The sequence below is a fragment of the Neoarius graeffei genome, chromosome 1 (genome assembly GCF_027579695.1).
Source record: "Neoarius graeffei isolate fNeoGra1 chromosome 1, fNeoGra1.pri, whole genome shotgun sequence".
Classification (NCBI taxonomy): Eukaryota; Metazoa; Chordata; class Actinopteri; order Siluriformes; family Ariidae; genus Neoarius; species Neoarius graeffei.
Genome location: NC_083569.1, coordinates 49,511,511 through 49,537,789, shown reverse-complemented (window position 1 = coordinate 49,537,789; position 26,279 = coordinate 49,511,511). Strand labels below are relative to the sequence as shown.

General features: G+C 45.0%; 1 protein-coding gene across 1 annotated transcript; it reads right to left on the bottom strand.

The window, feature by feature from the left end:
* Positions 1–19,804: 19,804 nt before the first annotated feature.
* LOC132887782 (C-X-C chemokine receptor type 1-like) lies at positions 19,805–21,794 on the bottom strand. Its single transcript, XM_060923407.1, has 2 exons — positions 21,685–21,794; positions 19,805–20,886 (listed from the first exon to the last, which is right to left on the bottom strand). Exon 2 carries the CDS (start codon positions 20,878–20,880, stop codon positions 19,846–19,848), a length of 1,035 nt encoding a protein of 344 aa, XP_060779390.1. The 5' UTR covers positions 20,881–20,886; positions 21,685–21,794; the 3' UTR covers positions 19,805–19,845.
* Between the last annotated feature and the right edge of the window lie 4,485 nt (positions 21,795–26,279).

Genomic DNA, 26,279 nt, shown 5'->3' with positions numbered 1-26,279 from the left:
TATGCACCTATTTTTGTTGTTGTTTGCTTGTTTGTTTGTTTTGTGTATACACTTTTTTATCTGTTTTGTACTATGAGAGCTAAGTGAACCGGAGTCAAATTCCTCGTGTGTGTCCACATACCTGGCAATAAAAGTGTTTCTGATTCTGATTCTGGTACGAACAAAGGAGATTTCTGAGGACCTCAGAAAAAGCATTGTTGACGCTCATCAGGCTGGAAAAGGTTACAAAACCATCTCTAAAAAGAGTTTGGACTCCACCGATCCACAGTCAGACGGATTGTGTACAAATGGAGGAAATTCAAAACCATTGTTACAGGAGTGGTCGACCCACGGGCGGAGTTTGGGGGGGGGCAGGGGGGCACTGCTCCCCATGGTGGCTGAAATATGTAACGACATTAAGTCAAGGAAATGGCAAAATATAAATGTTTTTAAACGTACTGATATTTTAAATGTTTCAATTAAACTACATGCTAGTATGAAATTAATATGAATCCTATTATATTTTGTAATAAATTTATTTTTCAGCAGTCATGTGACATAGTGACGTTGACTGTTTCCGTTGGCTACGTGGTGGTTTCCCTTTCAGTATCAGTGTCTTGCTAGTCGCTGTTATTCAGTGAACGTAATACAGTTGTATATGTCAATAAGTGAATGCAAATGGATATTCGGCGTTTTTTAAAACGTCCCTCGACCAACATTCCGCAAGAAGTCGAACAAGAGCCGCCAGGACCAACATGTAATGCGGACCTGGAAACACCTGGGACCAGCTCGGGAATAGCAAACCCAGCTAGCTCTCCATCGGACCTTGCAGGGCTTTCATCGGGCTTAGCTAGCTTGCCTAGCTTGCCTACAGCAGAGCAAAATGATCTTGGCGACAAGCACTGTTGTCCTAAGCAGCCTATTCTTCCGGAATTTCCTTCAAAATTGTTTGGAAAGACTAAACAATCTTCTTCCACGTATTACTACAACAAGTACTGTTGGCTTGAATACTCTGTTTTAAAGGATGCTGTCTTCTTTTTCGCCTGCCACCACTTCCAGACTGACAGCAGTGTGGAGGAATCATTGCGAAAGGGCGTAAGTGACTGGAAAAAACTAAGCACCAAACTGGAAAAACATGCAAATTCCCTGGCCCATCAGAACTGTATGGTTAAATGGGACAACTTTAAACAGAGTACTTCTGGAGGATCGATAGTTGCCAAATTGTTGGAGAGCCACAACGCCACTGCTGAGAAGAACAGATCTTATCTTTGCAAAGTCGTGGATATCGTGAGGTTGCTGTCTGCACTTGGATTGCCTTTCCGTGGACACAGGGAGGCTAACGATTCAGAATCCCGGGGGAATTATCTTGAGGTTTGCAAATTCTTCTCGAAATATGATTCTGACTTTCAAAGTATACAGTCAAATTATTTCAGTGCTACAAGTCCAGATTTTCAGAACGAAATAATTGAGATATGTGCAAATTTGGTTCATGTGGAAATTGCAGAGAAAGTACAGGACACTGGGTTTTTTGCTGTAATTGCAGATGAGGCCAGGTCATCGAAAACTGGGCAACTGTCAGTTTGTTTAAGATATACAGAGCAGCTTGAAATCAAGGAGCGTTTTTTGTGTTTTATTGATTGTTCGGCATCTCGAAATGCAGCTGGGATCGTGGACGCCATAAACACAGGATTGGAGACGTGTGGACTGAAAAACATCCCAATTGTTGCCCAGAGTTACGATGGTGCCTCTGTAATGTCCGGCCAAGTTTCTGGAGTGCAGCAGCGCATCAAAGAGACGCATCCATACGCAGCATACGTACACTGCTTGGCGCACAAACTGAATCTTGTGCTTGTGGACTGCTGCACCGTAAACCGTAGTGTCAAAACATTCCTGAATGTCATCGGCAAACTGTACTCTGTATTTGCAGAGCCGTCAAACCATCATCGCTTTATTGAAGTCCAGAAATCGCTAAATATGAAACCAACTGAAATTGCGCAGCCCAGCGAGACGCGCTGGGCATGCAAGTGACGTTCTCTGCATGCAGTTAAAACACATTACTCTGCATTTACACAGTGCCTGAGAGAAATAAGTGATGACGGAGACAAGTGGTCAGTGGAGGCCACTGGCCTTTATGAACACATGGCCAGGTTGTCATTCATTACATGTCTCATTGTACTTGAAGACATATTGCGTGTGATTCATGTCACGCACAAAGCCCTTCAGTCCTCCAACCTCACACTTTCCGAAGCGGCGGTGCTTACCGACAACCTGAAAGCGCACTTTGTATCCCAGAGACAGGCTGATAAGTGGAACGATGTATGGGGATCAGTGAAACAGTTCTGCCGAGACAACAACATCTCTGTACCCGAGGATGTGAACATTCAGTGTCAGACACCTGCTGGTCCAGGACCACTTGCACCTAAAAGAAAACGGGCCACACAACCCCCCACCTCCCTCGACAGTTTCCTGATAACAACGACTTTGGGCCACAGAGAAGAAACTGATGTAAATGCTGTGCAAATGTCCCAGAGTGAGACCCCTGGATTCCAACAGCACCTGTATTTCCCAGTGCTGGATACCATCATTTGTGAACTGGACAGACGATTCACGGGAGAGGCTGTTGAACTCGCACAGGCCTGTGCAGCAGTGTTAAGATGTGACAAAAATGGAATCGAACCTCTCATACAAAAGTATGCACAGCCTCTGAAAATTAACCATCGCCTTGTTGGGGCAGAGATGGACCTTGTTAAAGCCTCTACTGTCGGAGATGTGTCACGTGAACATCTTCAAAAAACTGTGACAAAAGCCATCTACCCAAAGCTATACAAGATGCTGCAGTTGGCACTGACTCTACCTGTTGGATCTGCCACATCCGAGAGAAGTTTTTCTGCAATGAGAAGGATTTGGAACTGGCTACGGTTAACAATGGGAGCTGCAAGGTTTTCAGCTCTTGCTGTTCTTCACATCGAGGGTGACATAACTGCCAAGCTGTCACCCGAGACGATTGTGGATATTTACGCAGGACGCAAAAAAAGACGTTTAATTCTGCACTAGGTAAGACACTTTCTTTAAATAAATAGATATAAGCCTAGCAGCTACTGTGTACTGTATACACTATTGTAACAACTGGTTTTGAACATCATCTAATCGTGATAAAAGTTGAACTTTATGGTTGCCGGCAGTGAGTGTCACTTGTGTGCCATCATGTGTAATGCGCTTTGTGGGTTTGCTTTATGTGTGTGTGTGCGCGCGCCCGTTCGTGTGAGAGCGCGTGACAATTTTTGCCCCCCCCGACGCAAAAGTCAAACTCCGCCTATGCATCCAACGTGCTCTTCCTTGGCATAAACCTGTAGTGCTGTTCACAGATTGCTATCTCTCTTCTCAATCTCGCCTCCAATACCCTTTCCCATAGCTTCATGGTGTGGCTCATCAATTTTATCCCTCTGTATTTACCGCAGCTCTGTACATCTCCATTATTCTTGTATATTGGGACTAGCACACTCTTTCGCCATTCACTTGGCATTTTCTCATTCTCTAAGATCTTATTAAACAATCTCCTTAGGAACTCCACAACCGTCTCACCCAAACATCTCCAAGCCTCAATCGGGATACCGTCTGGTCTGACTGCTTTCCCAGTCTTCATTCTTTTCATGGCTGCCCTCACCTCATCCTTACTAACCAACTCTGCTTCCTGATTTGCCGTCTCCAACAAATCTGACCTTTTCTCTCTTGGATTCTCCTCATTTAATAAATCCTCAGAGTACTCTTTCCACCTTCTTAATACACTCTCTTTGTTTGTCAGCACATTTCCATTTACATCTTTCATCACTCTTACCTGCTGTACATCCCTCGCTTCCCTGTTTCTCTGCCTAGCTAGTCTGTACAGGTCTTCCTCTCCTTCTTTGGTCTCCAGCCTTTCGTACAACTCCTGGTATGCATCTGCTTTCGCCTTCGCTACTGCTCTTTTTGCCTTCTATCTCGTCTCTCTGTATAACCGCCTGCTTTCCTCATCTCTCTGATCGGCCCAAATCATCTTTGCTAGCGTCTTCTCTTTTATAATTTCCTGCACTTCTTTGTTCCACCACCATGTCTCCTTGTCTTCCTTCCTCCTTCCCGATGACCACCCTAGCACCTTCTTTGCTGCCTCTCTTACATGATTGTATCATAATTGTATCATAATTTATCAATTATATTTGACTAGGTAACTTATTTTCACATGGACAGAAATTCAAAGAACAGATTAATTTATAGTGGTCGGTTCAGACTCTAAATCACACATGGTGATATGTAACTTAATGAACTATCTGTTGAGTGTAGACTGTCGACTGTCAGGGCTTGTGGAGAAATCTGTACACTCCTGGTCAGGGGGCTAATAAAGATTAATGATAAGGATCCTCTTATGTCCAAGGGATAGTGATCAAAGAGTCATGAAAATAGAAGCCCACCAGAATAATATATCCAGGGTTGCGGGAGCCCACCAACAAATCAAAGGTGGGATCAAGGATCCCTGTTAAATTTGACTGCTGACCAAAACAAAAATGAAAGTGCTTACTTGTATGATGACAGAATGAATCCTTCTTGTTCCTGTACAGTCTTGACAAACATCGCTGTAAAAAAAGAAAAGAAGAAACCTTTATTCGTCACATGCACACTTCAAGCACAGTGAAATTCATCCTCTGCATTTAACCCATCTGAAGCAGTGAACAGCCACACCAGAGCACCCGGGGAGCAGTCAGGGGTCAGGTACCTTGCTCAAGGGCACCTCAGCCCAAGGCCACCCCACATCAACCTAACTGCATGTCTTTGGACTGTAGGGGAAACCGGAGCACCCAGAGGAACCCCACGCAGACACGGGGAGAACGTGCAAACTCCACACAGAAAGGCCCTCGCCGGCCGCTGGGTTCAAACCCAGAACCTTCTTGCTGTGAGGCGACCGTGCTGCCCAAGTAAGTTTGGTTAACCGGAACATTTCATGCTGATGAATGATCCTTGCTTCCACATTTTCACAAAAAATGCCGAATGACTTCTCATAAAGGACAGACAGTGTTTCAGGCCTGCAGCCAAAAAAATAAGCTATTCAGAAATTGCAGGATTTTTTCTACATTTAGTAAAATGATATATTATTATTGAGTATTATCATTTGAAAAGAATGCTCACAAGACAGTCCATAGTACATTCTAGCCAATACTCACTGTTTTTTGTCTAGTTTTTTTGTAGAGGAAGTAGGTGTAATTTCTGTAGCAACTTTTATGGTATTTCACTTCAAGTGCCGCACAATCCTATCCTCTGATATGCACAAGGATGCTTTAATCAGCTTTCATTTCAGCTGCCTGTCTCAGCAAACCTAAAAACCAGTAAATTTAGTAAACAGGGTAATTACAATCAGAGGAGATCTGACAAGAAGAAAAAGGGGAAAAAATGAATGCAAAAAATTCTGGCAGGGCCTATGACCATTTCCTGGTACATGTCTTCTTGTGTTCAACAAATGGCTTTAAACACAGACAAGTAGTAGTAGTAGAGGAGTTTATGACTAAACTTGGTTTACAATGCAAGGAAATAAAGTTCATGTGACACCCATGAATAATCTAATCCATGAATAAAATTTATAAATCCGCCCACGAATCCACCCCCAACATAATCCATCCATCCATCATCTAGAGCCGCTTATCCTGTTCTACAGGGTTGCAGGCAAGCTGGAGCCTATCCCAGCTGACTATAGGCGAGAGGCGGGTACACCCTGGACAAGTTGCCAGGTCATCGCAGGGCTGACACATGGAGACAAACAACCATTCACACTCACATTCACACCTACGGTCAATTTAGAGTCACCAGTTAGCCTAACCTGCATGTCTTTGGACTGTGGGGGAAAACCGGAGCACCCGGAGGAAATCCACACAGACACGGGGAGAACATGCAAACTCCGCACAGAAAGGCCCTCGCCGGCCACTGGGCTCGAACCCAGGACCTTCTTGCTGTGAGACGACAGTGCACTACACCACCATGCCGCCCCCTACATAATCCACCCATGGAAAATAAAGAAATACAGTTTCATACTTACCAGCATCAATGGTTTCAGCTTGAACAAGCTTATCTCTGATTCATATGCTTTTTCCTGAAGTTAAAATATCCTTCTTCTTACACACAATGCAAATAACTGGCAACATGTGCTTCACGTGAGGTAGGGCTGTATGACTGACCAGTAGGGGTTCTGCCAACCGTAATGTCCTGGTACTCGTGGAAGGGGTTGGAGTAACCTTTTCACATGTTGAAGATGTTGGAGTAGGAAGTGTCATACCACCTGTGGCTTCTGCACCACACTGTCCTTCCACCTGTTTATATCGTTTGGCAGCCCTAGCAATCCTTGTTTTGTTAGTGAAGTGAGAATAGCAGTTCCTGTGGTTTCCGTATGACACTTTCATTACATTGCGTGTTCCACTGAAATGTGCTTCTCTATGCAATCCTCTGGGTCTTTCCATCTTTCTGCGCATTCACATGCCTTCTTCCAACTTACGGCTGTGAAAGGCGTTACTTTGGATGTTTCTTTCTTAAATATATGCAGCAAACAAGTCAATTCTCCAGGCTTTTCCAACTCAGCCACGGCCATGCTGGGGGCAGCCATCTTGGATATTTATTTATTACACTAAGTAACTTTAAAAACGCACATTGATAAAACTTGCTGAATTCGTGCTGAGTTTATCTCAAGAAGAAAAGAAATATATCACAATGGAAAAATAACTTTGTTCCGCCCGAATAAGTTCCAAATCTGTGCTCAAATCAGAATTTAAGGGAGTTGTACTCAATAACGTACAATATGACTCGGGTAGTCAATGACATGGACAGGCTTTAATTTTCAAACAAATTTGCATACACTGTACACACATAATCTTGCCTATAAATACCCGGGGGAAATGATGGGAAAATTGTCATTATTGAAGATGCCACGCCTAAGCCAAAATCAACGTGAACAGGCCATCGGGATGTTGCGTGCCGGAAGTACACAGACAGAGGTCACCCGGCACTTCGGTGTTCATCATTCGACCATTTCCCGTTTGAGTCAGCGTTACAGACAGACAGGGAGCACCAGGGATCGTCCACGCCCTGGTCAGCCTCGAGTCCCGACGCCAGTTCAGGATCAGCACATCAGGCTAGCTCAGCTCCGTGACAGATTCCTGACACCCTCAGTCACTGCTGCTGAGACCCCTGGACGACACAGACCCAGAATCTCCAGCATGACGGTCCGAACATGGACCAACTGTCACTTTGAATTTTTTTATTGTGAATTAATTCTTGAGTTTGACAATAAATGTCCTTTATCGATGTTTCAAGATGTGTGTGCATTACATACAATATCATAAATTTCAAATATATGCATGGATCTAAAGTGATATCGTGTTGAATTCCATTGTGCGTTTTTAAAGTTACTTAGTATATAATGAGACCACACACCCTCATAGTCGTAATCTGCTTGGCCAAGAGGAGACAAAATAGTGCGCCCAAGCACTGTGGATATTTTACTGTATTAATTGTGCAAGTTTTGAGCATGACAACAAGTGAATTTATCTTCTATGAGCAATTACATAGCTATTTCATGAAAAATTAAGTAGTCTGTTTGATTTGGTCATGAAACTGAATGATAGACAGCCAGGGCCCACAGACAAGAGGTGAGGTACACCCTGGACAAGTCGCCAGATCATCACAGGGCTGATACATAGAGAAAAACAACCATTCACAGCGGTCTCAAAAGTAGCCGGTCACCGGCGGCAAATCGCCGGCTATGGCTTGTTATGCCGCCGGCTATTGTCAGTCGAGTCACAAAATTTAATATTAAATATTTCTGACAGCAAAAAAAGTTGTGAACGTAAATTACATCCACTATGTCATGTATGTCCGTTGCCGCGTCAACTGTGTTTACATCCTCGACACGAGTGCAGCCATTACTGCCGCCTGTGTTGCCAGATTGTGTTTATATCCTCGACACGAGTGCAGCCATTACTGCCGCCTGTGTTCCCAGATTGTGTTTACATCCTCGACACGAGTGCAGCCATTACTGCCGCCTGTGTTGCCAGATTGCGCGTTTTCCCGCCAAATTTGGGCGGTTTTAAGTGCATTTTGGCGGGTTTTGAACATATTTTGGGCTGTAAAACGTCAGCAGTATCTGGCAACATATTTTTTTACTTAATACAAGAAATTAATTGATGCCAACGTTTTTGCCAAAATGGTATTTTATTTTCCATTGTTTAGGCAGCTTCAGCATCATACTGTGAGATTCTGTTCAAATTTTATTAGTTTATAATTATTGTTTAATTTAGTCTTCAGGAGAGACTGCCTGCACACAGCACTAGTATTAATAGTTTTTTTTTCTTACATGAAAGCTGAGGCATTTATATTATATTTTAAGGTAACTTCATGTTGTGCTGTGAGGTTCTCTGCACTTTAACTTTTGAACCAACAGGAGCATTTGGATAAGTAAAGCCTATTTTTCTGCATTTTTGTAGTCCTGGTAATCTTTTATATTGGTAAAGTTGTTTATAGGACCATTTCTCAGTGTCTGTTTTTTTAATCAATAGTTTTTCAGTAATAACTTAATATTTAACATATCACTCAATTTTAAACAACCCCCGCGCCTCCCCCATAGTCTCCAAAATTTCTGTGGGAAACACTGGCGTGCGTAACAACGCTAATCAAGCTTAAGCTAGACGACCCGCCTCAAATACCCGTCCCGGGTAAATGTTATCCCAATTTTAGATGGGCTGTTCCAAACCATCCCGCCCCATGAAAAATTCGTACTTGCATATCTCTATCTATCTATCTATCTATCTATCTATCTATCTATCTATCTATCTATCTATCTATCTATCTATCTATCTATCTCCCTGCACGCTTTGCGTGCATTATGTCTGCCGCTGGCAGACATTTTACCATTTTGCACCCTGCTGTAAATTATTTGTACCCTGCTATTCTCCCAAACTTTGAAGCCCCTGCATTCACACTCACATTCACACCTACGGGCAATTTAGAGCCACCTGAATCCAGCCACTGGGGGTGCATAAGCGTCCTCTTGGTGCCGGTCCCAAGCCCGGATAACTTGGAGAGGGTTGCATCAGGAAGGCATCCGGCGTAAAACTGTGCCAAATCTAACATGCAGATTGAAAAGAGAAATACCATACTGAATCGGTCAGGGCACGGGTTAACAACGGCCGCCTCTGGCACTGTTGGTCAACAGGGTGCCGGTGGAAAGTATGCTACTATTGCACCAAAACAGAGAAGGAGAAAGAGAGGGGAGAGGCATGTTAGGAGAGAGCATGAAAGATGGAAGGGAAGGAGCTTAGAATTGAAGGTAGGAACACTAATTGTGGGAACATTGACTGGCAGAGCGAAAGAGTTAGCAGGTGTGATGGAAAGAAGGAAGTTGGACATTTTGTGTGTGCAGGAGACGAGGTGGAAGAGAAGCAAGGCCAAGAACATTGGAGATGGATGCAAGTTGTTTTATTATGGAGTCAATGGAAAGAGAAATGGTGTTGGTATTGTTTGAGGGGAGAGTTGGTCAACAGTGTGATTGATGTGAAGAGGGTGTCAGATAGAGTGATAGGCATGAAGTTGGAGATTCAAGGAGTGGTAATCAATGGTGGATGTGCGTACACCCCACAGGTTGGATGTGAGAATGAAGAGAAAGAGTCTTTCTGGGAAAAGATGGATGAAGTGGTAGAAAATATACCGAGGGAGGAGCGCGTGCTGATAGGAGTAGATTTCAACGGAATTGTTGGCGAGGGAAACGGAGGAGATGAGGGCGTGATGGGCAGATATGGTGTAAGAGAGAAATGTGGAAGGGCAAATGGTGGTTGATTTTTCAAAGAGGATGAATTTGGCAATAGTCAATACATACTTTGAGAAGAAAGAGCAGCACAGGGTGACGTTTAAGAGTGGAGGAAGATCTACACAGGTGGACTACATACTCTGCAGAAGGGGTAACCTGAAGGACACACACACACACACACACACACACACACACACACACACACACACACACACACAAGTGTCCAGGTTGGGGAGAGCTTCCTTCCTCTGCTCTCCCTCTCCTCTTATAGGACGCGGTCACTGGGGAAGACACACAAACACAGGTTAATTCCCATCAGGTGCAGTGATTCTGCCACTTACCTTCCCTGACTCCGCCCTCCATTCACAGACCGATGCTTGACCACGCTCCCGCGTACCCCACCGCAGACTCAGGGCGGGGAGCCATCTGGCCTGCAGCTGACTCCCCCCCCCACTTGACGGGAGAGGAAATCCGCCACGACCATCTGCGCCCCCGGCCTTATCCTGCCCCAAGTGTTCAGCCATGGGATTAAAGTGAGCCACCTGGAATATAAATTCCCCGCGGCTCTTTGGGATTAAAAGCTGTGTTATCGGTTCCTTAGTCTGAGTGTCCTGTGTCACTCAGTATAACCTGTCCTTAATAATGGAGAAATAGGGGAAGGACGGGGTGGCGTTTGGCTGGAGCATTTGACCATCGATTACTCTCACTTGGTCAAACGCATGCCGCAGAGTTTCGTCTCGCGACTGCGCTAACGGGAAATCTGTGAGGGATTCCCCGAGAGAGGGAGGAGGAGCCTGCTGCTCCTCACTCTGACACGGTGATGACGTAGACGGCTCTGTGACAGCTGCTCCCGCCAATGCCACACCGGGACCTCCCCCCACTAAATTATGGCAGGCCCCACTCTTCACTAAATGTGCCATTAATTCCCTAAATCCCAGCCAATCAGTCCCTAAAATTATCGAGTGGGTAAGGCGAGGATTAACTGCGGCCTTTACTCTAAATTTCTCCCCTCGAAATAGAATGTGGACCGACACTAAAGGGTAGTTGTGAACATCCCCATGCACACACAACACCTTCACCAACTGTGCTCTCCTCAATGCCTCATTTTGCACCAGGCTTTGGTGGATTGAGGTCTGATTACAGCTGGAGTCCACCAAAGCCTGATATGTATCCCCTTGGATACTCACTGGTATGTGATATGCTCCGGCCCGATTGAGGGCGGTCCCTGGCGCGTCGGGGATCTGGACCACTGCGCCCACCTCCATTGCCGAGCACTGATGCTGGATGTGCCCCGGCTCCCCGCAGCACCAGCATACCAGCCCAGGCTCTTCCTCTGCACCGGTGTTCCAGAGCTCACTCACCTGAGGGGGGGAAGACAAAGACATGGAAGTAGGAAACGGTAGGGCACCGCAGGTGCGGCGGGCCAGCTGGGGTGGAGCCAGACCCCGCCTCCACGGTGGGGGAATGGGGCGAGGACGAGAAACAGAAGGGGAGAGAGAGAGAGAGAGAAGAGAGGGGAGAAGAGGAGACACGCTGTCCTGCCATTGGAACAGCCGCCATATGGTCGTCTGCCAGCTCGATGGCCTGATCCAGCGACGCCGGGCGATGGCACTGGACCCACTTTGCTGTTCCTTCCGGAAGTCAGGCGATGAATTGTTCCAGCGCCACCAGGTTGATGATTCCCTCAGTGTTGCGGTTGTCGGCCCTCAGCCACTGCTGGCAGGCGTCCTGGAGTTGCTGGCCAAACATGAATGGCCGGCTGACCTCCTCCAGGCGCAGCGCGTGGAAGCGCTGCCATTGCTGCTCTGGGGTGCGCCCCACGTGTTGGAGGACGGCCCTGCGGAGGTCGGCGTAGACCAGCCGGCTGTCGGCGGGGAGCTGTAGCACATCCAGCTGCGCCTTGCCCATTAGCAGGGGGAGGAGGCGCGCCGCGCGCTGTTCCACCGGCCAACCCCACGCCTCTGCTGCCTGCTCAAAAAGAGCGAGGAAGGCTTCGGGGTCGTCATGCGGACCCATCTTCATTAGGGTGAGGTGGAGAGGGTCTGCGGTGGTGGTGATGGTGGACCCTGCTGACACAAGCATGTGCGGGAACACCTGGTGATATTCCTGCTGTGCCAGCACCAGGGCTTCGAACCGTTGTTCCTGCTCCTTCCAGAGGGCGACCAGCGCCTGGTGCTGGCTCTGTTGGGCCATGGTGAGGGCATGGACCAGGTCCTTGAAGGGGGAGGACTCCATGAGGCTGTTCTCTTCTGTACTCCGTCATGGGCTTCGGCACCACTGTAGAAATAGTTTAAGGTGGGTGGAGCACAGAAGCACGGCAGGCCAGAACTGAGTTCTCTCAAACTCTTTTATTGCACTTTTCAGCATCTTATATTTCGCTCGCCCACACACACACACACACACACGCACACGCACACACGCACACAAGTGTCCAGGTTGGGGAGAGCTTCCTTCCTCTGCTCTCCCTCTCCTCTTATAGGACGCGGTCACTGGGGAAGACACACAAACACAGGTTAATTCCCATCAGGTGCAGTGATTCTGCCACTTACCTTCCCTGACTCTGTCATCCATTCACAGACCAACGCTTGACCACGCCCCCGCTGCCACAATATGTTATACAAATTTCTCTGTGGCAGTAGGGGGTTGGTTGAGAACTTGAACAAACACTAGGGTTCTACAGTCTCCTTGCAGAAAGCTTCAACATATGAACAATGATTATTACACTTTCCTTTATTAAATAACAAATATATTTATAAGCCATTTAGATTACAAGAATGGGCAACATGGTGGTGCACTGTTACCTCACAGCAAAAAGGTTCTGGGTTTGAGCCCCACAGCTGACGGGGGCCTTTCTGTGTGGAGTTTGCATTTTCTCTGGGTGCTCCAGTTTCCTCCACAGTTCAAAGACTTGCAGATTAGGTAAAATACCCAGCTACTGGGCTTGTCCCAGTGCATACTTGGTGCTGGTCCCAAGCCTGAATAGATTTTAGAGGGTTGCATCAGGAAGGGCATCTGGTGTAAAAACTATGCCAAATCAAATATGCGGAACAGATCCGCTGTGGTGACCCCTAACGGGAGAAGCCAAAAGAAGAAGAAGATTTAGATCACAAGACTTTCCTCTATATCCTCATGATTCTTGGAAATCATGGCACTGGTTTGCTTCCTACCTGAAGGGATGGCCATATCAGGTAACATTGAGGGGATCCAAATCTCCTTCATCAGACTCTGCACTGGTGTCCCACAAGGCTCTGTCCTTGGTTCTCCTTGTTCTCCATTGATACCCAGTCTCTCAGTGAGACATATCCCCTCATGGGTTAACATACCACTGCTATGCCAATGACACTCAACTTATCCTCACTTTTCCTTCCTAACATGAATTTCTAACAATCCATAATTTAAACCCGCAGTCCACTTGAACCACTGTGTGTGCCAAATGAACTGACACCTTAGTATATAATAGTGTTTATGTCTTAACTCTCTAACGCATTACCTTACAGACATTTAGCAGATGCTCTTATCCAGAGGGACGTACATTGAGTGCTTAAACACATACCCAGCACTTTGGGAGCAGAGAGGGGTTAGGTGCCTTGCTCAAGGACACGTCAGCCATGGATTTTTCCTGCCAGTCCAGGGAATCAAATCAGCAACCCTTTGGGCCCAAGGCTACTTCTTGAACCTTTAGGCCATGGGCTGCCAAGAGTCATTCATCGGCATTTATACAGTTTCTGTAACAGGAGCTCTGACGATAATTCTGGCTGCAAATGACATTTATATTAATGCGCTCATTCAATACCTTATTGTTTCTTGTCTGAAATGTACACAGGCTCTTGTACGGCAGGTGCGCCACACAGATACCGGTATTTAAAAATCTGTAGTTGTTGGTGTGGTGAGATTTTCTGTGAAGAGATGTTCATTTAGCATTTTTGGAAGGAGTCTCCAGTGTCAGCAGTTTGTTTGTTGTTTTTTTTTTTTTTCCCAGGACAGAAAAGCAGAGGTGGACAGTAACAAAGTACATTTACTCAAGTACTGTACTTAAGTACACTTTTTGAGTATCTGTACTTTGAGTATTTTTTATTTTTGGAAACTTATGACTTTAACTTCACTACATTTGAAAGGCAAGTATCATACTTTTCACTCCACTACATTTCTATCAAGGTCCTCGTTACTTGTGCAGCTTTGAAGGTGGATGTTTTTTTCTTCTCTTTTCTATAATGTGATTGGGTTTTTTTTGCAGGTCTGAGACAGTCTATCAGTAATCACTAGGGTCACATCTCATCCATAGACTGTATAAAATCAAGATAAATGATTTCTCAGTAGCATTATTTAACACGATCAGTTGATGGCAGAATGGAAGGAGGCGATTCTTCTGGGGAATGCACGCACTCATGACTTTACCTAGAACCCATGTTTCAGTTTTCTGAAAGGAATTAAGATTTGTTTTGTTTTAAATGTTTGCTTTGTTTGCCAAAAACAAACCACATCACGGCCTACAAAAACTCGCCATCCAACCTGCGGAAGCATATTGAGGTATATAAGCATTTTATTCCAAGAGAAAGTTTGCAACAAAGTTGTCTGTGCTTTTAGAGCTAGCGATAACATTGCAATAGCTATGCAGTCTGGTTAGTCAAATGACTTTCTATGGATTTGCCAGCCAAGTTGCCATTGCCTAATGTTAACACATAGCTAGTTAACTTGGAGACTGTTAGTTAGCATGTAAAAATGGAGTTATGCTAACATGAATAACGTTAATTTATCTGAAGTCATTTCAGAAATATGTTTTAGCATAATCTTGGCAAATAAACAGAATATAGAAATCTTTCTTTTCTAGTAGCATTAGCTACCCAATATGATTTCGAGTTTGAAAAGAGTTTGCTAGCATGTCAGGTGGAGCTTCACTGACTAGCTAGCTTAAGGTTAAACCACCATGATGCACAGCATGCGTTCATTTTGTGAATTTACATTTCTGTCTTTGGTAGCGGCATTAGGATTTGTAAGCATTGTGGCAATAATACAACCAGGGCTGCCAACTTTTCAAAATTCCTTGGAGTGAGATTTTTTTTTGGGGGGGGGGGGGGGGGTCGACGGCAAAATTTTTCCGCACACCACGCAGTAAGTGGGAATTTTTGTATTCAGTTTGATATTCACTTGTCCCCCTGCATTCTGGTGTTTTGTTTGTGGGTCGTCCAGCTGGAGATGGACAATGGGGGTGGGGTGGGGGTGAGATTTTGGATTTAGTAGATGTTCCTGCATTCTGGTGGATTTTTGGAGTGGCCTGCTGTGCCATACCTACATTCTTACACACCTTGACTTGCCAGGCCTTCAGCTTGTGGCCAACAAAAGCACCAAGTTTTGGCTTTAAAGCCCCCACACTAGAAAACTACAGATGACTGCCAATGTTCCTGTAGCCCTATAGACCTGCTCTTCTGTCTGCCCTGTTTGTTGCTCTTCTGTCTGTTGTTCTGTATGTCCTGTCTGCCTTTTCTGGCTTGGCTAGACTGTCAAAATAAAATATTCCACTTTTGTCCTGCCAGTGGTCTTACCCTTCGTGACATTTTACCTTTGAAAGAATTCAAATAGTCATATTGGTTTAATAAATCTACGCAGTCACAACAACATGCCTTTTCCTGGAGGACAAGTTTCTTGTGTTTATTCTGAATCCTACCTGCTCTGAGTGGTAGGCAGGCCTACAGCAAAACGGTCAAGTTCTTTGATATTACAGGTGACCATGCTTTATTTACTTTAACTGAGCAATTACATACATCATAAATAATTAAAAATAAATACCCTGTAAATAAACAATAGGTATGGTGGCTAATGGCTCTTCTTGCATTTGTAATATTATCTCTTACTTGCTTTATTTTACAACATTTCCAGTATGGCTTCAAATAAAGTCATAAAGTATGATATCATACAGTAAACAAACTAAAAATGCGCCTTAATAAACGTGTGCTAAGGAGGTGCTCTCCCGTGCTGCTTGTTGGGGAAGATAGAGGCTGTGGCACGGCAGTAGGCCTATAATGATTTATCATGCCTAGTACACAGCTCTCGATATGGCATTAAATATTCTCACAACACTTATAGGCTAAAACGATTAATAAACTTTATATAAGTTCATAATTACGCCAGTAACGCCACACATTGGCGTGCATATGTACAAACCTGTCTGAGACACTCGTCTTCTTCTCCCTCCTCTTCCTCTAAATTGACGGTAGGCAATTATCCAACTTCCGGCGAGTGCAGCATCATTAGATGCGCCACCTACCATAGGGGAGTGTGTACAGAAGGGAACACCTCTCTGCCTGTTTAGCCGTGCGTAAGGCATAATTGATCGATCGCAAGTGGTTGGCGTGACGCAATGGGTAGCCTAGATCAGATAGATAAACTAGATTTTTTTCTAGTGTGAGAAATCGGAGGTATGGTGTGTGAGCGTGTGAAGACAGTCAAATGCGTGTGTCTCACGCTCATTGCGTGAGAGTTGGCAGCCCAGATACAACAATTCGTTGAAAGAAAATGTACTTTTAATGAAGTTGGGCACTTTGTTCACCTCTGCAGAAAAGTCTTTAGGATGGAGTTTGCAGTGTCTCTGTAACACAACAGCCCTACGTCTAGCTGGAGTCTCATCATGTCGCTCCTGTGGAGGACGGTCCCATATGGACAGTCTCAAAGCACACTTAGAAGATGGTTTTGGACACTTACAGTTTTGCTACGATGGTTTAGGACTATAATCGTCATGATAACTCTCGGACTGCGGTTGTCATGAACAGTTTTGCACTCAAGTCTTCATCAATGATCAGTTTATAACTTCAACAAAATAGACTTCATATTAAAACTGTAATGATTTTCCTGGATACACAGTTGCATTTTGTGACTCTACAGGACACAGTTATGGAAGCAAGTTATTCATAATCACTTTATAAAGTTATTAGTCAAATAAGGATGGGTTCCCTTTTGAGTCTGGTTCCTCTCAAGGTTTCTCCCTCATGTCATCGCCACCATCGCCACAGGCTTGCTCATCAGGGATAAATAAATTTATCGGGGACAAAATTAGCTTATATGTTTAAAGTCTTTAATTTTCTACAACAGCATGTGTTGTTGTTTCTTATATACTTCAAGAAAAAGAAAACAAAAGACATGAAAATCAAGACCGAGTATATTTTATTTGCTACAGTATTTCCACGAACACATGCTTGCTGCAAATGAGATCTTTTGCAAAAATCTCTTCTCAGAATAGTTTAAATGTTTTGAATTCTGCAGATTGTTATCAATGAGATTTCCCCCAGCGCCTGTCTTTTGTGACTCATTTATGAATTACAGTGAGAGTAAAAAGTATTTGATCCCTTGCTGATTTTGTTGGTTTGCCCAGTAATAAAGACATGATCATTCTATAATTTTAATGGTAAATGTATTCTAACATGGAGAGACAGAATATCAAAAAGAAAATCCAGAAAATAACTTTAAAGAATATATATTAATTGATTTGTATTTCATTGAGGGAAATAAGTATTTGATCCCCTAGTATGCATCAGGAGGTCTGGCTTTCACAGACCAGTTAGACACTCCCAATCAACTTGTTACCTGAATTGAAGGCACCTGTTCTAACTAATCACCTGTATGAAAGACACCTGTTCACAGAATCAGACAATCAGACAGATTCCAAACTCTCCAGCATGGGTAAGACCAAAGAACTCTTTCAGGACCTCAGAGATAGGATTGTTGACCTGCACAAATCTGGAATGGGCTACAAAAACATTAGCAAGATGCTGGGTATTAAAGTAACAACCATTGGTGCAATTGTGAGAAAATTTAAGAAGTATAACATGACCATAAATAGACCTTGGTCTGGTGCTCCACAGAAGATTTCACCTCGTGGGGTGGCAATGATCATGAGAACTGTGAGAAATCGGCCTGCAACCACACAGCGGGAGTTAGTGAATGACCTCAAGGCAGCTGGGACCACAGTCACCAGGAAAACAATTGGCAACACTTTGCGCCGCAATGGATTAAAATCATGCAGTGCCCGAAAGGTACCCGTGCTTAAGAAGGCACATGTGGAGGCCCGCCTAAAATATGCCAATGATCACCTCAAAGATGTACAAAGTGATTGGGAGGAGGTTCTGTGGTCAGACGAGACCAAAATTGAACTATTTGGCCTAAGCTCTACTCGTCATGTGTGGAGGAAGAAAAATGCTGCCTATGACCCCAGGAACACTGTGCCCACCGTCAAGCATGTAGGTGGAAGCATTATGTTTTGGGGGTGTTTCTCTGCCAAGGGCACAGGGCTACTTCACCGCATCAGTGGGAAGATGGATGGAGCCATGTACCGTGCAGTCCTGAGGGACAACCTCCTCCCCTCTGCCAGGAAGTTGAAAATGGCCTGTGGTTGGGTCTTCCAACATGACAACGACCCAAAGCATACAGCAAAGGCAACAAAGGAGTGGCTCAAGAAGAACCACATTAAGGTCATGGAGTGGCCCAGCCAGTCTCCAGACCTCAATCCAATCGAAAATCTACGGAGGGAGCTGAAGGTCCGAGTTGCCAAGCGACAGCCCACCAACCTTAATGATTTAGAGAGGATCTGCAAAGAAGAGTGGGCCAAAATTCCCCTTGATATGTATGCTAACCTTGTGGTTAACTACAACAAACGTCTGTCTGCTGTGTTTGCAAACAAAGGCTTTGCCACCAAGTATTAAGTGCTTTTGGCAAGAGGGATCAAATACTTATTTCCCTCAATGAAATACAAATCAATTAAAATATATTCTTTAAAGTTATTTTCTGGATTTTCGTTTTGATATTCTGTCTCTCCATGTTAGAATACATCTACAGTACCATTAAAAGTATAGAATGATCATGTCTTTATTAGTGGGCAAACCAACAAAATCAGCAAGGGATCAAATACTTTTTACTCTCACTATACATTTTATAGAAAAACAACATTACAAACTTGAGTCTTTGCAACTATATGAATTATACAAAGCAAGAAAAAGCATTTTAGCCTGGAAAATAAATAAACATTTGTTGTTTGTTTGAATGTTAATGTGTGTTGTATTATTTATTCAAGTTCTTATAAGGTTGAAACATCAAATATGAAATGTTCATAAATGTAGATTAAACGAAACCATTAATTTATAAAACCATATTTCATGTTTTAGTATTCGGTGGATCTATTTAAAACCCTCCCAGGAGTATTTTTCTGTTGCTACAGAACTTCCTTCTGTAAAGTAAGATAAGGGTGTTTTTTTTTCTTTCAACTCATGCCCTTTGGGTGTAGGTAAAGTGAGAAATGTGAAACAAATGCAAAAAGGACAGATTTATTTTATTATGCAACTCATTTATGTTGCCAACAAGAAAGACAGAAATGCAAGAAAAAACATTCATTTTTTTTTCCTCAGAAATGTATTTTTGTACATTTTTTCAGCTCCACTTTTTATCTCTTTTATAAACTATATACTTGACTACAGTCTCTCTAGTTAACACTTAGGCTTGTGCAATGCATTATCTTATCTTTTTACCACAAAAATAGGCAACATGGAGTCCAAAAAGCCCTTCCTGGGAAATCTTTCTGATGACTGGTATGCGTTTAGGTGGATGTGGCAGCGTCGGCGTGGTCGAGCGTCGGCTGTGAACGGTGAGGAGGCAGGTTGAACCAGCAGGCAACATGTGATAATGTGGACCTGTGTCATTTTACTGGCTGTCTATTAACCTGTGTCTCTGTGTGTATTTCAGACAGTCAGGAATGAGAGAGAGAGAGAGAGAGAGAGAGAGAGAGAGAGCAGCGTCACCTCACATGGGTGCCCATGTATGTGTTAAGCTGACACTGAAAAGGGTATTAAATAAAAGAACTCACCTGTTCTGAAGCCTGTTTCCAGTTCCTCTGTTTCGGGTTGCGGCACCAGTGTAACGACTCTCAAACTTATGGGGAAACAGGGGAACTGGAAACAGGCTTCAGAACAGGTGAGTTATTTTATTTAATACACTTTGATGCCTGCAACACACTCAAAAAAAGTTGGGACAGAGGCATTATTACCATTGTATTACATCACCATTGTATTACATTACATCACGGAAGTGTGTCTGGTGCTGCCTGAGCTATACACTGAGCCAGCACGGTAGCGCATGAGCACTTCCCTGGCCACAAGTCCCTTTTTGAAGAGCAAAGACAGCAAATGGTTCCTGAACTTCTTGCCAACAAAGGCGTAGAGGATGGGATTGATGGCACAGTGCACAAAGGCCAAAGCCTGAGTGGAATACATGACCATTGCCAGATTATCTCGATTCTGGCATGTGTCTTCAATAAGTCCACCTCGCATCAGCGTGTCCACGAACTCAGCCACATTATTAGGTAGCCAGCAGATGAAAAAAGCCAGCACCACACACAAGATCACTCTCATTGCTTTGTGTTTTTGGCTATTACGTGAGCGAAAAAGGGTTCCAACCGTGTAGCCATAGCAGAACAGCATGACTAAAAGAGGAAAGAAAAAGCCAAGGACGTGATGGACAATTCGCAATCCCAAACGCCAACTATCCACTATCTCTGCAGTGTTGTTCTCGTAGCAAAACGTAAAGCCGTTTATTTGCAGTGCTTCTCGCTGAACGATGATGGGAATGGACAGCACAGTGGCCCCTAGCCACACTGAAAAACACACTATCCTCACCACATGGTGCTGCTTTGAGAGGAATTGAGTGGCTTTGACGATGGCCATGTAGCGGTCGATGCTAATGCATGCCAGCAGGAAGACGCAGCTGTAGAATGCCATCTCCTGGACACCTGAGAGCAACTTGCACAGAAAAGTGCCAAAAATCCAATTCGATTCATGGATGTAGACAGCCCAGAAGGGCAGCGTGAGCGAGAACAGCAGGTCAGCGATTGCCAGGTGCATCAGGTAGATGTCAGTCGATGTCCTGTGTGTCTTCATGGTCCACACAGCAATCATCACCACACTATTCCCCATGAGACCAAAGAAGAACACCACGATGTAGCCAAGCACAATCCCAGTGCTGTTTACATCATCCAGAGAACTTTTACATGGTGAGGCAGTCAAAAATGAAATAGTGTAGTTCTCATAATCATAGACTCCCGAGCTTGACATGTTGGACTGGAAAATAAGAGAAGCAGTCACTTTAACCAAATAAAATAAAATAATTGTACACAATTTTCTTCTTACCCTAAATGTAGTGTTTGCTTTTTAAAGGCAGATATATACTTGAGATAACCATTTAGCATAACCAATAACTAACAAAAGCCTATCTTACATAGTACATTTCTGAAAAACCGTATCTAGCTCTTCAGTGATGTTACTAAGAGTTACTGATGTGGTTTAGGATGCAGCGTGTACCTATAAGCATGACCAACACTTCACTGTGTAACTCGGCACTTATATTATAGAGGGAGGGCAATCGTATCTTTCAGCACTTTATATGCGGATGATAATGCAGTTTTACTTCGAACTGAAAGTTGGAATTATGAACTTTTTTCAAATCCCAAAAATTTAACAAAATTTTAAAAAATTATTTAAAAATCTACATCAACAGAGCATATAGATTTAGATATTTATTTATGGAATATATATTTGGGAAAGGTATAATACTTCCATTACTTTACATTATCAACCATGCAGCATACATCTGGGTTAAACAGAAAAACGAAAAATCATTTTTGCCTCGTTCATCCGTTAAGACAAGGATTTGTCTGTACATGCTTCACAGGAAACAAAGCGTGAAATAAGGCAACAAGTAATAAAGTTAAATTATGTTCAAAAGTGCACAATGGATAAGCAGGAATTTAAACATTTAATATTTTCATTCTCAGAAAGGAAATGAAACTTTTATCCTATGATAACAACTGTTAAATCTCAGTAAGCTCCTATTTTATTAATAATGATGCACTTTCTTACCAATCTGCTGTTTTTTTTTCCCCCCGGCTGGAGAAGATGAATCTACTCAGTTTCAGCAAACAAACAGCTGCTTATGCGTGCAAAACACCTTTGCTGTCACTAGTGGAATAGACTCAGATTTCACTAAAACAGAAAAACAGATGACCAGGTTCTTCCTGTGTGTGACATGGACTCAACACACACACACACACACACACAAAGATATAATCAGCAAGCTTCACAACAGAAGAGGGGATGATAAATGTGGTTTGTGGTGTTTAATCATCACACTTGCCCAAATGTACTATACATTCATGTCTACACAAAAAAGGAAAAAAGTAGAATACTGTAGATATATGATTGCACAGCATACATTTTTAATTAAAAAAAACCCTAGAATTTGGTGCACAAGGTTTAATTTTCTTTGGGTTTTCTGAATCAACACAGGGTCAAAATTATACATACAGGGTCAAAAATATACATATGCTCACTTAGATTATTAATTCAGAGGTACTGAAACTTCCAAAATGTCTCTTATGTTGCCAAGGCTGAGGTCTCTTAACTTCCTGTTAGTGATCATGATTGACTACAGCTGGTAGCTTCTGTGTGCCTTCATAAAAAGGGTTTGATTACAGCACTCATTAGACTGACCAACACACAGTAAAATGGGAAAGTCCAAGGAGCTCAGTGCAGATCCGAGAAAGAGGATCGCAGATATACACATCTCCGGAAAGTTTCTTGGAGCCATTTCTAAACTGCAAATTCCAAGATCAGTTCAACCAACTGTATCCAAGTTATTGTGAGGTGTAGTCTGCCAAGCCACTTTGCTGCAAGAAAACCCAAACTGTCACCCTCAGCTGAAAGGAAATTGGTTTGGATGGTCAGGAACAACCTGGGAACCACCATGGTACAGCCCTGCCATGAACTGGAAGCTGATGGATCACTGTCTACAGTTCAGATCACCATGGACTAAGAGGCTGCTATCCAAGAAATAACCCCCTGCTCCAAAATTGACACCTTCAAGCTTAACTAAATTTTGAAGCTGACCACACGGACAAAGAAAAAGCCTTCTGGAGGAAAGCTGTGTGGTCAGATGAGACAAAGATTGAGTTGTTTGGCCACAATGATCACCATGTACAGAGGGACACTGTACCAACTGGCGGTGGTGGTAGGATCATCATGCTCTGGGGCTGTTTTGCTGCTAGTGGAACTGGTTCATTGTACAAAGTGGATGGAATAATGAAGAAGGAGGACTACCTCAGAATTCTTCAGCATAAACCATCAGAAACTTGAACAGGACTTGAGACTTGGGAGTTACAACAGGACAATGAACCCAAACACGCATCAGAGCTGGTTGTGGAGGATAAAGCAGGTGAACATTAAGCTTAAAACAAGTCCTGACTTCAACCCTATTGAAAATATATGGACCGTGCTTATAAGTTGAGTCCATGCCAAGAAAAAAAAAATTAAATGAACTCTACCAATTCTACCACAAAGAGTCATGAAATATCCAACCAAAATTCTGCCAGAAGCTTGTTCATGGTAACCAAAAATGTTTGGTCAAGGTGAATCTTGCGAAGAGACATTTTACCCAAACATTAGGTGTGCTGTATGTATAATTTTGATCCTGTGTTGATTTCAGAAAATCCAAAGAAAATTAAAACTTGTGCACCAAATTCTAGTGTTTTTTTTTTTAATTAAAGGTGTATGCTGTACAATCATTCTGCCACAGAAAAGAACAGTTCAAAGTAATTACTGAAAGCCCAAATATTGCCATGACATTCATATCCAAGATGACATTCATGTCACTGTATGTAAATATGGCAGCGGGGGCGTGGTCAAGCGCCAATCTGTGACAGGAGGGCGGAGCCAGGGAAGGTGAGTGGCAGAATCACTACACCTGATGGTAATTAACCTGTGTTTGTGTGTCTTCCCAGTAACCGCGCCCTATTTAAGGAGGCAGAGGGAGAGCAGAGGAGAGCTCTTCCTGGGACAAGAACACAGCGTGTGTGTGTGTGTGTGTGTGTGTGTGTGTGTGTGTGTGTGTGTGTGTGTGTGTGTGTATTTAACAGATAGGAACGATTGTTGTACTGAAAAGTCTGGCAATAAAAGCCTGTTGTTCCCTGAAGCTTTGTCCTGCCATCCTCTGTGCTCCACCCACACCTAAGCAAGCTCTACAGTGGTGCCAGAACCCGGGAAAAAGGTGGAGCACCAACACAGCAGCCCCATGGAATCCTCCCCATTTGCGGACCTGGTCCACGCCCTTGCCACGGCTCAGCAAAGCCAGCACCAGGCGCTCATCACGCTCCGAAAGGAACAAGACCGGCGCTTCGAAGCCATGGTGCTGGCCCAGCAGGAAGATCGCGAGGCATTCCGGCATCTCCTCGCGTCAGCGGGGTCCACCAACATCCCGGCCGCAGGCCCGTCTCCCCTCACCGTGACCAAGATGGGCCCGCAGGACGACCCCGAGGCGTTCCTCGCATTGTTCGAACAGGTCGCCGAAGCCTCGGGGTGGCCGATGGAGCAGCGCGCCTCCTCCCCCTCCTGACGGGAGAGGCGCGGCTGGCCACGCTACAGCTCCCTGCCGACCGCCGGCTGGCCTACACGGACCTTCGCCGGGCCGTCCTCCAGCGCGTGGGGCACACACCAGAACAACAGCGCCAGCGCTTCCGCGAGCTGTGGTTGGAGGAAGTCGGCCGGCCGTTCGTGTTCGGCCAGCAGCTCCGGGACGCCTGCTGGCGGTGGCTGAGGGCCGATGATCGCGATGCCGAGGGAATCATCGATCAGGTGGTGCTGGAGCAGTTCATCGCCTGCTTACCAGCCGGAACTGTGGAATGGGTCCAGTGCCACCGCCCGGCGTCGCTGGATCAGGCAGTAGGACTGGCGGAGGATCATTTGGCGGCTGTTCCGGCGGCAGGACAGCCGACGACGTCTTCTCTTCTCTCCTCTTCTCTCTCTCTTTCTCCCCTCCCTTCTGTGTCCCGTCCTCGCCCCATTCCCCCACCACGGAGACGGGGGCCGGCTCCACCCCAGCCGGCCCGCCGCACCCGTGGTGCCCTCTCATTTCTCCCTTCTGTGTCTGTCTCTCCCCCCCTCAGGTGAGTGAGCCCCAGAGCACCGGTGCAGAAGGAAAGCCCGTGTGAAAGGCCGGTTTGCTGGAGCTGCGGGGAGCCGGGCCACCTGCAACAACAGTGCGCAGCAATGGAGGTGGGCATGGTGGTACGGATCCCCGACGCGCCAGAAGCCGTCTACGTCATCTCCGCGACAGAGTGAGGAGCTGCCGGCTCCTCCTCTTTCTGTTGGGGAATCCCTCGTGGATTTCCCATTAGAACAATCGCGAGACGAGACTCTGCGACATGCGTTTGACCAAGTGAGAGTAATCGATGGTCAAACGCTCCAGCCGAACACCACCCCGTCCTTCCCCTATTTTTCTATTATGAAGGATAGATTATACCGAGTGACGCAGGACACTCAGACAAAAGAGCGAGTCACACAGCTGTTAATTCCAAAGAGCCACTGGGAATTGGTATTTCAGGTGGCTCACTTTAATCCCATGGCTGGACACCTAGGGCAGGATAAGACACTAGCCTGAATAATGGCCCGATTCTATTGGCCGGGGATTCGCGGCGATGTCCGTAGGTGGTGTACGGCGTGCCGCAAATGCCAGTTAGTAAATCCAGTGGCCATTCCAAAAGCGCCTTTGCGCCCCCTACCATTAATCGAGACCCCGTTCGAAAGAATTGGGATGGATCTCGTCGGGCCATTAGATCAGTCAACACGAGGGTACCGCTTTATATTAGTTCTGGTGGACTATGCAACGCGATACCCGGAAGCGGTGCCTCTTCGCAATATCTCAGCATGCAGTATTGCGGAGGCCCTCTTCCACGTCATCTCCCGAGTTGGAATCCCGAAAGAGATTCTGACTGACCAAGGCACCTCGTTTATGTCACGAACACTGAGCGAACTGTATGGGCTATTAGGTATTAAGCCGATCCGCACCAGCGTTTATCACCCACAAATGGACGATTTAGTTGAATGGTTCAATCACACCCTCAAGAATATAATTAAAAAATTCGTAAGTGAGGACGCACGTAACTGGGATAAATGGCTCGAACCCTTGTTATTTGCAGTGCGAGAGGTCCCCCAAGCCTCCACGGGGTTCTCCCCGTTCGAATTGTTATACGGGTGTAAGCCGCGTGGCATTTTAGATGTGCTGCGAGAAAATTGGGAGGAGGGACCTTCACAGAGTAAAAACGAAATTCAGTACGTTATGGACCTGTGCGCAAAACTCCACACGCTCACCCACCTAACTCATGAGAATTTGCGGCAGGCCCAGGAATGGCAAGCCCGCCTGTACAACAAGGGCACACGCCTTAGAGAGTTCACTCCAGGAGATAAGGTACTCATACTGTTGCCCACGTCGAGCTCCAAATTAATCGCCAAGTGGCAAGGACCCTTTGAGGTCACACGGCGAGTCGGGGACGTCGACTATGAGGTGAGGCGAACGGACGGGGGAGGCGCTACAGATCTACCACCTCAATCTGCTTAAACTCTGGAATGAGGAGGTCCCTGTGGCATTGGTGTCGGTAGTTCCGGAGAAGGCGGAGCTGGGGCCG